Raw genomic sequence first — 13,543 nt, 5'->3', positions numbered from 1 at the left:
TTCACTATTAAACCCCATTGTACCTACACTGGAAATATCTCAACGTGACATAATGTTGTCAACGTTTGGCCAGTTATCAGCGGGAATAAGAAAAATTTACCACCAAACAAAAAAATGGACCCAGAAACGCTTGCCAGCTCGTCTTGCCAGCTCTTAGCCCTTCCCTTGAAACTTATCACCATTAATAATGATTAACATCCGGGGTGCACATGCAAAGTGCCAACACTATTTCTCTATTTTCAAATATATGGCTGTAGAAAGTTCACATTTAAATTTTTGGAACTGGTGATCAATGAGTGAGCAGGTAGGGGCTTGGTGGCAGTACTATACCATCCTGCCACCAACAAAGTAGATGAACTTGCATTGTAAAAGTTTTCCTATCACTGTGTTCTTGGTTTATGTTGGGACAATCGGTCCGAAATAAACCCAGAACATATTTTTGGTGTCAGTGCCCCCATTGCACGATGAATTCATTCACAAAGATAAAGTGAATGAGTTCATGTCGGGGTTTTTACAGCAGAGGCAAAACTTGAGCTTGCTGTTCTCTGACTTACCCTGTTGATGTTAGGAGAGCTGAGGCAGCGTCTGGGGGCTTTCCCTTTGACTGCCAGCTGCTCCTTCACTGCCACCTCCTACACATATTAAACACACACATGGACGGACACACACACACATTATCGTCAACTTACAAAAGATGAGATCAGCAGACCAGAAATGTGTGTTTTGTGAGCATTTCAATCCGTTTAATTTACAGAAACACTGTCACTTCCACATTGGTTCTATTTGGATGCTTTATATGATTAGGATTAATTAGCCTTTAATTACCCATTCATTAGCTTTTTTCTTTTAGGAGGGGTAGAAAGAAATTTTCCCATTTCTAGCATTTCTTTCAGATTTTCCCCATTGCTGAAAAATATATAATGAAGGGGGCATTGAGATATAGTTGTTGTGCCACAGTAAAATGTCACAAAACATGTCACAAATTTCAGTTATTTAGATTATGTTGAATTAGCCAGATCATGTTCATTACCATGATTTTTTTGCTGATTACCTCACTGATACAAATCGAAACCCACTGTATCACATAGAATAAAAAACAAATCTCATATCTTATCTTATATCTCATCATATCTTTCCTGTATTCACCAACTATGCATCAGGATTCATGATAAATCAGTCTAAAAAGGAGTCATTCACATCCCTAGTGTATATACAGGTATGTCGTGTGTGTGTATGATGTGACTGTATTTCCCGACCTGTCTGAGTCGGTCCAGGGTGAGGATGTTCTCCACAGCCAGGACGCTGCGGAGGTATTTCTCTATGGCGGCCTCGCTGTCAGCTGACTGCTCGTCCTCTGCGCTGGCTGCCAGCCTGGCCAGCATCTCCCGGTCCTCTGGACCCTGGATGTCCTGCAGGGAATAGGGACACAGTATGTAAGGGATAATGCACCGCTACACTTTGGGGTCTTGATTCACCCTGTTGGTATTTATTTTACAATAATGACCAGCTCCTTGTTTATTATCCTGTTTATTACGCAGCTGCTTACCAAAGACATGAATCATTTACCAATCAATACCAATTTTTTTTGTAACTTGTTCAACTTTTACCACCCAACGACGATGCAGGTTGGGTCATGAGAACTTATATATCTTATATTCTTCAGGTTGGGTCTTTTTTCCAGTGTTTGGACAAATATGCGATCGCTCACACATCCAGTATGACGACTTCTGGATTCATCCAATGAACAAAAGAAGTAGGAACAGTTTTTTTTTTCTTTCGGACAAATGATTTTGTGGTCAAGTGTAAATCCAGTCTTACCCCTGGGATGTTGGAGACGATCTCAAAGGTCACTCCACAGCCGGGGATGGTGCTGCGCTGGGACATCCTCTTAAACAGGCTCTGGGCAAAACCCTGCCCCACACACACACACACACACACACAGTCACATCTCATCACATCATCAAAACTCACCATCTCTATTGGCGGATATGCGATTATAAGAAGGGGTGTTTTGGGTGTGTGAGTGAGCCAGCTGAGTGCGAAAAGAAAGAAATGAATGAGCATATGTGTGTGAGACAGAAACAGAACGTGTGTGGATGTGTGAGTGAGAATGAGTGAATGTGTCAGCCTGTGTGTGACAGCCTTCCTTTTCTGTCTGCCCCTCTGTCTGTCTCTGAACCTGTCTTTCCTACCCATCATGCCTCTCTGCCAGCCCACCTGTCGCCCGGTGAGGTTGACGCAGATGCGTTTCCGGAGGACCAGCTGCATGTGGGCCGGGTGGCTGAGCACGACCGCGGCCCGGACCGTCAGGTAGACCCTCTGGTCAGCCGACGCCCCGCGGCTCAGCTGGGAACACTCGTGCACCGTCGAGTCCCAGGACGCCTCCACCTTCACCTGGGGGGAGCGGAGGGGACGGGAGGGGGAAAAGGGGAACATAAGCACCGTTTAAAAGGAATACACCGAGTTTTTGGGAGATTGGCTCGTTGGTAAACTTGGCTGTTAAGTGATGAGAACATAGACACCAAAATCATCCATGTGTCCCGAATAGATCATTCACTCTGGTGATCAATGCTAACAGTTTTGTGATATTGTACATGTTTTGGTTGATCTAGGGCAAATCTTAGGGACAGATAACCATACACAAGATGTACCGTCTCAGGGTCATGTCTGTTTAGTCTGTTATTTACATAACTGAACACTATATACACCCGGCCACTTTATTAGGTACACCTGCTTGTTAACGCAAATAGCCTACTCCACCAAACAGTGAATCATGTGGCACCAACTCAATATATAAAGCATGCAGACATGGTGAAGTGGTTTTGTTTTTTTGTTCGACCAAACATTAGAATGGGCAAGATGTGTGATCTGAGAGACTTTGACGGTGATTGTTGGTGCCAGACGTGGTGGTTCAGCATCTCAGAAACAACACATTAGCATATACTATGTTATAATGTCAACCCCCAGCTGCAATAAGCAATCTCCGTGTTATGATTTTGGAAATTGGGATTTGGCAAGAGAAAAGGAGGGAGAGAGAGAGAGAGAGAGGGAGGGAGGGAGGGAGGGAGGGAGAGAGAGAGAGAGAGAGAGAGAGAGAGAGAGAGAGAGAGAGAGAGAGAGAGAGAGAGAGAGAGAGAGAGAGAGAGAGAGAGAGAGAGAGAGAGAGAGAGAGAGAGACGAGATGAGACTCCCTCACCTCAGAATCGCAGTGTTTGACAATATGAAGGTCAAAGAACTCATCCTCATCCTCCTCGTTCAGTAATGCGTCCAACCCTCCCGCCAGGGGGGCTGAAAGATTGGCCTGGAAATCATCAGCTGGAGGGGGAAGAAAAGAAAAAGAAAAAAAAAAAGGAAAGGGACTGCATTAATTAGTGAGAGAGTGGAGCATCCTGCCAGATTACGAGCACAACAGACAGCGAGAGCAACGTACCACTGAGGTCCAGGAACAGGACGGGAACGTGTGTTTCCATTCCAGGGACAGGAACCCTGCGGAGAGACGGCCCCGTCAGCTCACAGAGGCTTCACATCTACTCCCTAAAACAGCGGTCCTGACAGAGGGTTGTGGAGATCCCCGGCTCCTCCCAAGAGACACAAGAAGCTCATTTCTGCTTTATTAACTGAATAGTTGCTCTCGAGCAACGCACTTAACCCCCAGTCAAGTGGAGTCGCTGAGCAGAAGACAGCGTTTTTATTAGATAAAACACTCTAAAATGTGTCCAGCATCAACCTAACCCCCCAAATTTCTGTCTATTTTCTGTGAGTCCAAACTTGACTTGAGCTTGAAATTGCTAATAATTCCCTAATAGACTTCTAATAACGTTGCCTGTCAATCTTTTTTTTTTACCTAAACCCTGTCCAAACATGAGCAGTTAAGTGAGACATTCAGCCTGAACTAAGCTGAGGCAGTCAAGTCCAGCTGAGTCCAATAGGGTTTAGGTATAAATAGGATTGTGCTGTTTTTTTTCTTAGAGTATACTATACTGCTTTATTGAACTATAAAGCGGAGAGGAGAGTCTTGAGAGGGAATGGCGTCCACTATAGACATGCAGAGATTTTTGGAAATGCTGGTAGCCTAAAGGTTAGAGAAGTGGGAATTTCCAGACGAGCTAATAAAATTTGGGTGGGGAAGTGAATGAGTAATGCTTTCCCTTCTCTCAACAATGCAAACACACACACACACACACACACACACCTCTCTGCGGGCGCTCCAGGGATGCCGCTGCCAGCTGAAGGCACCAGGACAGCGTTGCGTTCTTCAGTGAGGGTCAGACGACACTCCAGCAGCTGCGACTCCCTCTCAACATCGTCCTCTGACTTATCTACATGCACACACAGACACACAAATGAATACACATAGAGGACGCGCGCACACACACCAATAAAAAATGCACACGCACACACACACACATTATCCTTGGACAACACAGAAACATTTTCAAAATGAGGTGTTGATGACATGTAATTGGGTGTTGATTACTTATAAACGTAATGCGACATTGGGCAATGTGATACATTCTCCCATAACGCGATAAATACTTTATAGTTTTAAAATTGCAAATACTGAATGCTAAATATTAAGGAAGGGCCAGACAGATATATCAGGCAACCATTATAATTCATATTTGCCTTATTGTGGCTTCATACTGGCATCAACTCATATCTGTGACTGATTATGACAAATGAGGAAAAGCATTAACAGTGCTGCTAAATGATACAGAGCCAAATAAATTTGTTTCAAGGAATTTGAAAATAAGAAACATTCATCCATGCTGTTTCAAAGTGTGAGGAAATTGCATGTTACCATAAAAACTCCATACTGGCAGGAAAATGAATTGGTAATATTGCTCCATAGTTTCTGCTTCCGTATTAGAGTTGAATTCAGAACTTCTATATTTGTCAGACTGCACAGTTGTACCTGGCTTGGAAACAATCTTCTGTAGGTGCTGGTCCAGGTACTCCTGTCTCTTAGTGAGCGTGGCCAGCCACTGTTCCCTCATCCTCTCCAGGTCGACCTCCTACACACACACACACACACACACACACACACACACACACACACACACACAGAATAGCAGGCAGGCACACACACACCTCAGTTGTACAAAAATAGACTACTTGGTTTTTTTTTTTCACACTAGAGAAGCACTCTCTCTGTTACAAGCAAACTATGAAGCATGATGTTGTTTATAATTGGCCTCTGACTGAGATCATCTACTTACTTGGTAGCTGTCCATTTCCTCATCCCCGCCCTGAAATGTAAACATGAGAGAGTGAATTGAAGTTACAGTCGCCACACCAAAGAATAGAGATGTTAGGCAATGCAAACTGTGCTATTTATGTCAGAAAGGGTGGGTGTAAAGCGGGGTGACACACACACACACACACACACACACAGTGTGCATGGTGTAGACATGAAGCCTTGAACTGAAATGTGGCTTTTAAATGTGCAGGGAAGGGGCATTTTTACATTCTAAATTATAGTACAAATCCTCACAGTAGAGAAAAAAAACTGATGAACAAGTATCAGTTCGTCACCTCCCAGTAGGAAGCTGTAGCACACTCAGATGAGATAAAACCAGCACACCCTGAGGAACGATCTGCGAAATGTCGGCTGTGTTTATGCTACCTTCTGTGCTTCATCTGAATAAATTTGAAATCAAATTCTGTCTATGCGTGTGCTTCCCCATTTGAATGTCTTGCACTAGGCGACATTTTAAGTGAACAAAAATGAAGGTAATTTAAATTGCCAAAAAAAAAAACAGGCGAGGGAATTTCCATTTAGTACCCTTGCAGATGTATTTGTCCAACTGCCCAACCCCATTTCCAGTTAATTACAACAGTGGGTCTTCTCCTCACCCATTGTGACTCGCTGCCTCTGGCGGGACGCGCCTGTCGGACCTTGACGTCTCCAATGGATACAGAGAGGACGGAGGCGGTGATGAGAGGCATGGTGCCCGAGTCCGGCACCGAACGCACCTCCACCTGGACCCGCCGAGACTGACCCTGCAGGGGAGGGGCACGCGTGTCAGGTGACATTCAATTCAATACATTTAAGTTATTCTCAATTGATACGGCAGCCACATAATCATAGATACACACGTAAAAACTGCCAGTAAAGGAAAAGAAAAAAATAACAAATATTACAGGGCAATGAGTTAGTTAAAGTGCAGAAAGAGAGTAAAGCACAGCTCCAAAATAGATGTAATTTTCAGCAGTCTTGTTTTATTATATGGTTTTATTATTAGTGTTTTATTGTGCTGGATTAAGTTTAATTAGACTGACTGCTTAATTGAATCATTCAAGGCCTTTGTGCATCAAATATTTTAGATATCTACCGGTATGTCATTATTGCAAATGACTCAATTTTAACCAAGAAAAAACATAGACATAAACAAATATAAAAACACACATGTATATTAATACCTGTCTGAGCTGGAAGATTCCTCCAGTGCGGACGTCTTTGGCAGGAAGGACTTCTACGGCTGTGAACTCTCCCACCTCGTTCAGCTCCATCACCTGCACCCATAACTCCAGCCTGCGAGTCACCTCACTCCACCTACAGCAAGGAAAAGACTAAACCATCAGAGCAGGGCTAAAAAAGGAGTTGGAATACATATGAAAACACAAACAGAACCTGACTTTTGTTATTCCCTGAGGAATCATGTCCTGGTCTTAGATGAAGTCAAGTTTGGTACAGAGAGAGACTGTGTGTTAGTATAACCGTACCTCTCTCTGAGGGACCGGGTCTTGGCCTGGATCACCCCCAGGTCCCACAGCGCCAGGTTCCTGCGGTGGTTGGCCTGTTTGTGGCCGTACACCTCGATAGCCACCGCCCCCTCCGCCAAAAACTCCACAAAGTCCTCCGACACGGTGACTGACAACTCCTGAGGAGGTGAAGAGATGAGGAAGAAAGACACATTTTCTTCTACTGCAAGTTGCTCTGGGTAAAAGTGTCAGTTGAAATGCCTAAATGCTTAAATGGGGCCTGAAAAAATCAATTAATCAATAAAATGCTTCATAATGTGAAGATTCATTTAATTTAAAATACTTTTTATCCGTGCAAGAAAAATAATGTTGTTTACTATTCACTCAGTATTTCAGCACAACTGATTGTATCCTCTATAATGTCATTACCAGTAAAGGCCTTGAAATAACCAAGGACTTCAATCATTTTCCATGATAATTTTTACTTTTATTTTGTTAATCATCATGTGAGAATATGATGATTTGTAAATGATAGATATCTTCATATGAGTGAACCTTGGTGCTGTCGAAGACCACGGTGCACTGTGGGTCTCTGGAGGCGGAGGACGGGGTGGAGGGCTCCACCTCCGGGGCGATGAACACCAGCTCCTCCTGCTCCCAGAAGTGATACTGGCAGAAGACAAAGTTGGACAGGTGGCGAGGCAGACCAGAGGCCTGGAGGATTTTCACCTGAGAGGGAGAGCAGGTCAGAAATAAACAGGAATTCACCTGGTGAGGTCCATGATAGGTTTCTGATATTTTACACTGCATTTTGGCTCAAGGAATGAAAACTTTTTTGGATAGGTTGCATGGAAAACCAGCCATATACTGGCTCTTAAATACTGCGAGCGATCCAACGCCCGACAATATTGCTTTGGAAAATGTCTTGACGTGATTCAAACACGAACCAATCAGTTTTCAGTGTGGGCGTTAATTTTATTCTGCAATTATGGTTTGTCTTTTTCCTATTTTTTCATTAAAATGACTGAGTATCCAAACTATAATAAACAAACTTTTGATAGTTTGTAAGACTTCATTCTCCCTCATAACGCAGCCTAAAATTCTAATGTTATCATTTCTGTTAACTGTAACAATTCTGACTTAATTTTCAGCATAACTCCTTTGGTAGCATAAGTCTACCTGCAAGTTATCCTACTAACTGCTTGACCAAACAGCAGTTAGCCTACAGCTTTATTAATTATAGATCACAGCATGTATCTGGTTTCTCAGGTTTAGGTGTAGTTAGGGCAACTATAGCTATAATAGCAACTGGATTGATATTGCTTTGCTATAAAAGTAAACATGATCTGCTTCCAAAATTGCCATCCCCTTTTTTGACTCCTCGCCAAGACCAATTTATTTATCAGTTTATTATAAGATTTTGTATAATCAACGTGACTTCAAACATCAGCTGTTCCTTGTCCATCTCTCCCTGCATGACCAAAATACATGAAGTACAAGTCCAGTTTTCAACCAGCAGCCACGGTTGGGAGGTGAGGTGCACTCGTGAAATGCCACTGAAACGGAGACAACCAATTATTGAAGGCAGAACAACTTGGCTCGCTGCGTTGGCTGACACGCTCTGTCAATACGGACAGCTTCATTAAAACTACTGGCTGCTGTTTACATTTATGTGCCGCTCTGCTGTATGTTAGGAACCGGTGATACACAGGGAGACAACACTGGCCAGTCAGACAGGGAGAGGAACAAAATAAAACAATACACATCTCCAAAAACCTTTCAAAGTATTGTGATTAATAATCCTGTTGATGCCCAACCTTTTTTTTTTTTACACTTGAATGCATTTACAATATCTTGGCTTTGTCCTGAAGTCATGAAATAATTTCTACACATGGGGAAAAGTGCCTGCTGTCTGTATGTAAGAATTCATGGTGACAGATTTCTATTCTTATTCCGCTTCATCATAAAAAAACAGATGCAACAAACAACCGAGATATAAAGTTGACCCAGAGTTAATTAAACAGTTCACAGTACGGTGGGTTGGAGAATCTTGAGATAGAGAGGAGAGGGAAAACAATAATTTGACTGCCTGCCATCCCCCCTTATTAAACTGGAGCTATTTCCCCATTGGCAATACCTTGGTTGGCTATTCAACTGCAGTTATACTGAACACCTGCTGTATGTAGAAACCAGACATCGATGTTAAGGGAAAATGAGGTGGGATTTGGATGATTAGGTGGAGACTTCCATCACAGAGGCCTTCCTGAATTATTCCCATGACCATTTGTATATGACTTGGTCACATGATGAATAACTTACCAGTTAATGAGTTTATGAAACTACTTGAATGGAGCGTTAATGTTCTCTTACCACACAGTCCAGTTTGCGCTCCTGGGTTTCTCCGTCTGTGTTGCTCTGCTGAACGTCTGACAGGCCGGAACCTGCCTCCTCCAAGCCCTCCTTACCCCGCCACACCTCGACATGCAGCCGGCCTGCCACCTGACACACACACACACACACACACACACACACACACACACACACACACACACACACACACACACACACAGGTCAGACCGTCCCCAGCTTTGTTCCATAGTAGACAGGGCTGGTAAACTATAGCTGTGGCTGCTCAATCCTTCAATTCTACTAAACACTTTGGCAGGAAGTCAATGCGTCTTCCGTTCTGTCTTTTCTAGAATCTACTTTGGCTGCCAAGAAATTCAATTACCTGGTGAAATAGAGCATCTCCTTGCCACCGAGGCCCATTATCATTAGGTCCATAAAGTTAGGTTCATGTCCTAGTAATAGGCCTGATAGCTAAAGTAACCAAAAAGGGTTTCAAGGTTTTCAAAAAAACAAACAAACAAAAAAAAAAAACTCTTGTAGCCATGTCAAAATTCTGACCGCGTCTTTTCCACTATATTTTTTTTGAAAGACAAAGCGGGCTACAAGGAACAAAACTACAACAAAAAGTATTGGTTAAAATGATTAGCTGCCCTGCCCATCTACACTGTCTGGCTCCTACCTCTCCCTTCTGGTTGATGATGGGCACTGCATACTGCAGCTTGACGTCGTAGAACAGACAGGCCAGGAAGACGTTGGCCACGCCGATCAGACTGTGGTTCTCCTGCTCGTCAAAGAACGGGTCGGCACGCTTGAAGTAGGAACGCATCACCTGACGCAGGCAGGCGGGTGAAGGAAAAAAGAAGAAGAAAGAGGAGGAAAGAGGAAGGGGGTGAGATTGTCGAATGAATCAATGGTTTGACTTGACAGGGTTTAACTCCTCAGTTGTATTTGTGCCAAAGTAAAAGCATTTGATTGTAATCTTATGATCAATCAGGAGTTTTTGTTTTAGATCTCATCAAATTCTTACTTGTATTCAATAAACGGAGTTAAAAAAAGAAAGCAAGAAAACTGAAACTGAAATGAAAGCAAGCAACTGGCATCAAAACATACTGTATAATTAATAAAAGTAATATCTATGTATCTATTTACAGTATTTCATCACTGTCAGGTGAAAACCTTGTATTTCCCAAAACACAGCCTTGTTTTTAGCTTGACCTCCATGCATGTTTGTGTTTATCTAATGGGTTATTAAAGGGTTTCATAAGCCCAAGAGGTTGGAAAATTGTCTCCACCCACAGAAGACCATGTAATGCTTCAACTGAAGTTAAAACATGAAAAAACCTGCCAATTAAGTTAAAACACGAAAATCACCAAAATTGGAGTTACGAGGTTTTCACATGATAACAGTGATTTACTTTGTTTTTATCGATACTGTACATATATTAAGTACTGTCCACCAAACAATTTCCCCTCTGCAGATGAAGTAAATCTCAGTAAGTAATATCTCCAAGTGGATCTGTTTATATCCGAGGTCTCTCTCCACTCACGGGGTTGTCTTCGTCGTAGTCCTTCCACTCCTGGTAGAGCTCCCTCATGTCCACCAGCCTGTTCTCCATCTTCTCCAGGGCCCAGATCTGCTTCCCTTTCCCTTTACGACGCACCTGAACCGCCGGCTCGCTCAGCACCGCGTCCCGCTGCGGAGGGGAAGAGAGAGAGAGAGACAGGAAAAATAAGTGTGATGAGGGAGAGGGCGTAAATTGTACTCAGTCAAGCCCGTTAGGACATTCATGTCTGCCGGAAAATCATTTTAAACAGGAGGCCAGATGTTGAGAGGGAGTGAAAGAGGAAGATGAAGGGAAGAAAGGGATAAAGAGAGAAATAAAGCATTGCAAATCTGGCAATGTTAGATGTGTGTTGAATTTTTAAGTCTGTGGTTTCTCCCTCTCTCTCTCTCTCTCTCTCTTTTTCTCTCTCTTACACACACACACACACACACACACACGCTCCCTACCTTCCTGTTAGCGTCCAGGTTGGCGGCAGGTATCTGCAGTGTGACCAGGTACTCTGTTCTCTTGTTGAGCTCCTCGGCGATGAAGCCGGCCTCCTGGACCAGCAGGTTGGCTCTCACTATCTGCTCCCTCAGCCGCCGCAGGCTGCGAGTCATCATCGCCTCTCTGCACCGCAAACACACACACACATACACACACACACACACACACAGAGAGAAACACACACACAAGGTCTACAAAGTGTCCTGGATATATTTCTGCATCAGCGACATTAAAGCATTTAACCATTCCCCAATCACACTCACACACAAACATATGTTCATATTTCTATAGCTGTAATAACATTCCACTGACTGAACATTTATTCCTTTAATCCATAACTCTGGTTAAATCTAATCTATACCTCCAGCTATCGTAACTCTATCCCATAAAGGTTACAGAGAACTGAAAAAATGTCCACACTTCTATTTCCACTCTTTTTATCCTTTCAAGAGATCTGGTTCTCTTCTGATGAGAAGCAAACAAGACACACACACACACACACGTTTTGGAGGGTTACTTCAAACAGAAACACAAAGGCTTAACATCTAGGAATAATGTCAATGTTATGAAGTTCCCAGGACGATAATCACCATGTGTGTGTAATATTTTGAGTCAACTAATGTGTGATGGATTTGTTTTGTGAATGTCTCACCTAATAAATTTGCACAAAACAAGTGTGCACAAGTTTCTGCTGTGGCAAGTCATTATTTATAGTTTTGTCAGTATGACAAAAACAGACCGGTAAGATCCAAAATCCAGATACTTCTTTTAGACCTCACATTATTAAGCTGTTAGGTCAGGCTGCGGTTCAGCAGACTACGGTACGTTCACTAGTTATCTACATTGCATCCGCTTTCTTCTCCTGTCATTCTCTAACCATCCTGTCATTCTCAATGCTCTAACCTCTTGGGCTTATAAAAATCTTTAAAATCTAATGGTTTATTTCAAAAATGCACTGGCATCAAGCTAAAAACAAAGCTGTTTTTCTTAGTTCCTAAAAAGTTGACATTTTGGAAATACAAGATTTTTAACTGACAATGATGATATGCAAGTAACCCAAACTCTTTTCCTCATTTTTCCCAGCCATACAGTGTTCTTATGTTGAAATAGTCAGCAGAACGTTTCCATAACCCCACAACTGTTTATATTCTATTTTATTGCTTTATTGTTTTTATTGCTAATTTTCCATTTTATTTTGTCTGTTTTCCCTGCTGAATCCTACTAATTTTGCTGCTCCAACGACCTCATTTCCCCACAAGGATCAATAAAGTTTCATCTTATTTGTCATTTCTTATTTGTTTTCATCTTATATTTGATCTCACCTGTCCTCGCTCCAGCGGCGCATGCGGTTGTGGGTGCTGGGTGACGATGCGGCGGCGGCGGCGGCGGCGGAGGGCGGCAGGGCTGTCGTGTCCAGGAGGTGAGAGGGTTTCTCGGGGTGCAGCCGCCTGCGGAGCTGCTGCAGCTCCTGCTCGTACATCTGCCTCTGGCGCTCCAGGGCGCAGCGCTTCTCCTCCTCGTGCTGCCTCTCCAGGGTCTGCAACACCGACTGCATGGGGTCTGGAGCACAGGGAGGGGGAGGAGGGAGGGAGGGAGGGAGGGAGGGAGGGAGGGGGGAGGAGGGGAAGTGCAAGTGGGGAGCGTAGGAAAGAAGGAAGGATGGGTGAAAGAAGAACAAGGATGGAGGGAAGGATGGACAGAGTGTGCAAAGTAGGCAAGATGAAAAGGGGGAATGGAGGGAGGAGAATTATTTTATCTTTTTTTTTTATCCAGGGAAAGTCTTTTTTTGCACATTCACATTTTCCCAGCCAGTCTGGGGATTCAAACTGGCAACCTTCCTGTCACAGGCCCGCTTCTCTAACCTCTAGGCCAGTGTTTCCCCAACCCAGTCCTCCAGCACCCCCTATCCTGCAGGTTTTTGTTCTATCTTTACTCCTGCACTCCTGATCCAGTTTAGGGCTACACACTTTCATGCTAGCCCTGTTCAGGTAGATCTGTTTCTACTGCTCAACCAATCAGCATCGAGCCCTTAACTGGATCAGGTGTGCACGAGTAGAGCTGGAACGAAAACTTGCACTGGATTAGAAATAAGAGACTAGGCAGATAATGCATGAGATGGGGAGTGTAATTAATTTGATTAGGATTGCGGAAAATAAAATATAAATTGCAATAAAAAACGTTTCTGCTGAAGACTTCATTCAGGTGAAACACTGGTCCATTCTCATAACCTTTATCATAACATTTACTATCTTGAAAAAGCTCATCTATAAGCCCTAACTTTTGTTCATGGACACTTTTATTTCCCACAGATACACATGAAGAGGTGGAGCCAAGTGGGGAAAAACACACTGGCCCCCGTTTGAAGATTCCCATCTAAATCACATATTTTTAGATCAGGTAAATCTAAATATCTATTTTGTTTTTTTGTTGTTGGCCAT

General features: G+C 43.3%; 1 protein-coding gene across 3 annotated transcripts in view; it reads right to left on the bottom strand.

The window, feature by feature from the left end:
* The window catches only part of LOC139923434 (kinesin-like protein KIF13B), a 41,717-nt gene that overhangs the window by 9,782 nt on the left and 18,392 nt on the right, over window positions 1–13,543 (bottom strand). For all 3 annotated transcript variants that reach the window (XM_071914225.2, XM_071914226.2, XM_071914227.2), the window contains 18 exons: window positions 12,428–12,665; window positions 11,066–11,228; window positions 10,602–10,748; window positions 9,734–9,883; window positions 9,076–9,204; window positions 7,261–7,434; window positions 6,727–6,884; window positions 6,424–6,556; window positions 5,857–6,003; window positions 5,220–5,249; window positions 4,916–5,015; window positions 4,193–4,319; window positions 3,431–3,486; window positions 3,197–3,315; window positions 2,218–2,394; window positions 1,819–1,911; window positions 1,257–1,409; window positions 555–632 (listed from right to left, as the gene is read on the bottom strand). In XM_071914225.2, the coding sequence (XP_071770326.2) occupies window positions 555–632; window positions 1,257–1,409; window positions 1,819–1,911; window positions 2,218–2,394; window positions 3,197–3,315; window positions 3,431–3,486; window positions 4,193–4,319; window positions 4,916–5,015; window positions 5,220–5,249; window positions 5,857–6,003; window positions 6,424–6,556; window positions 6,727–6,884; window positions 7,261–7,434; window positions 9,076–9,204; window positions 9,734–9,883; window positions 10,602–10,748; window positions 11,066–11,228; window positions 12,428–12,665 (2,372 nt within the window). The remainder of the gene's footprint in view (window positions 1–554; window positions 633–1,256; window positions 1,410–1,818; window positions 1,912–2,217; window positions 2,395–3,196; window positions 3,316–3,430; window positions 3,487–4,192; window positions 4,320–4,915; window positions 5,016–5,219; window positions 5,250–5,856; window positions 6,004–6,423; window positions 6,557–6,726; window positions 6,885–7,260; window positions 7,435–9,075; window positions 9,205–9,733; window positions 9,884–10,601; window positions 10,749–11,065; window positions 11,229–12,427; window positions 12,666–13,543) is intronic.

The sequence above is a fragment of the Centroberyx gerrardi genome, chromosome 18 (genome assembly GCF_048128805.1).
Source record: "Centroberyx gerrardi isolate f3 chromosome 18, fCenGer3.hap1.cur.20231027, whole genome shotgun sequence".
In the NCBI taxonomy this organism is placed as follows: Eukaryota; Metazoa; Chordata; class Actinopteri; order Beryciformes; family Berycidae; genus Centroberyx; species Centroberyx gerrardi.
The sequence above is the reverse complement of the archived record's forward strand: the minus strand, read 5'-3'. Positions and strand labels throughout refer to the sequence as shown.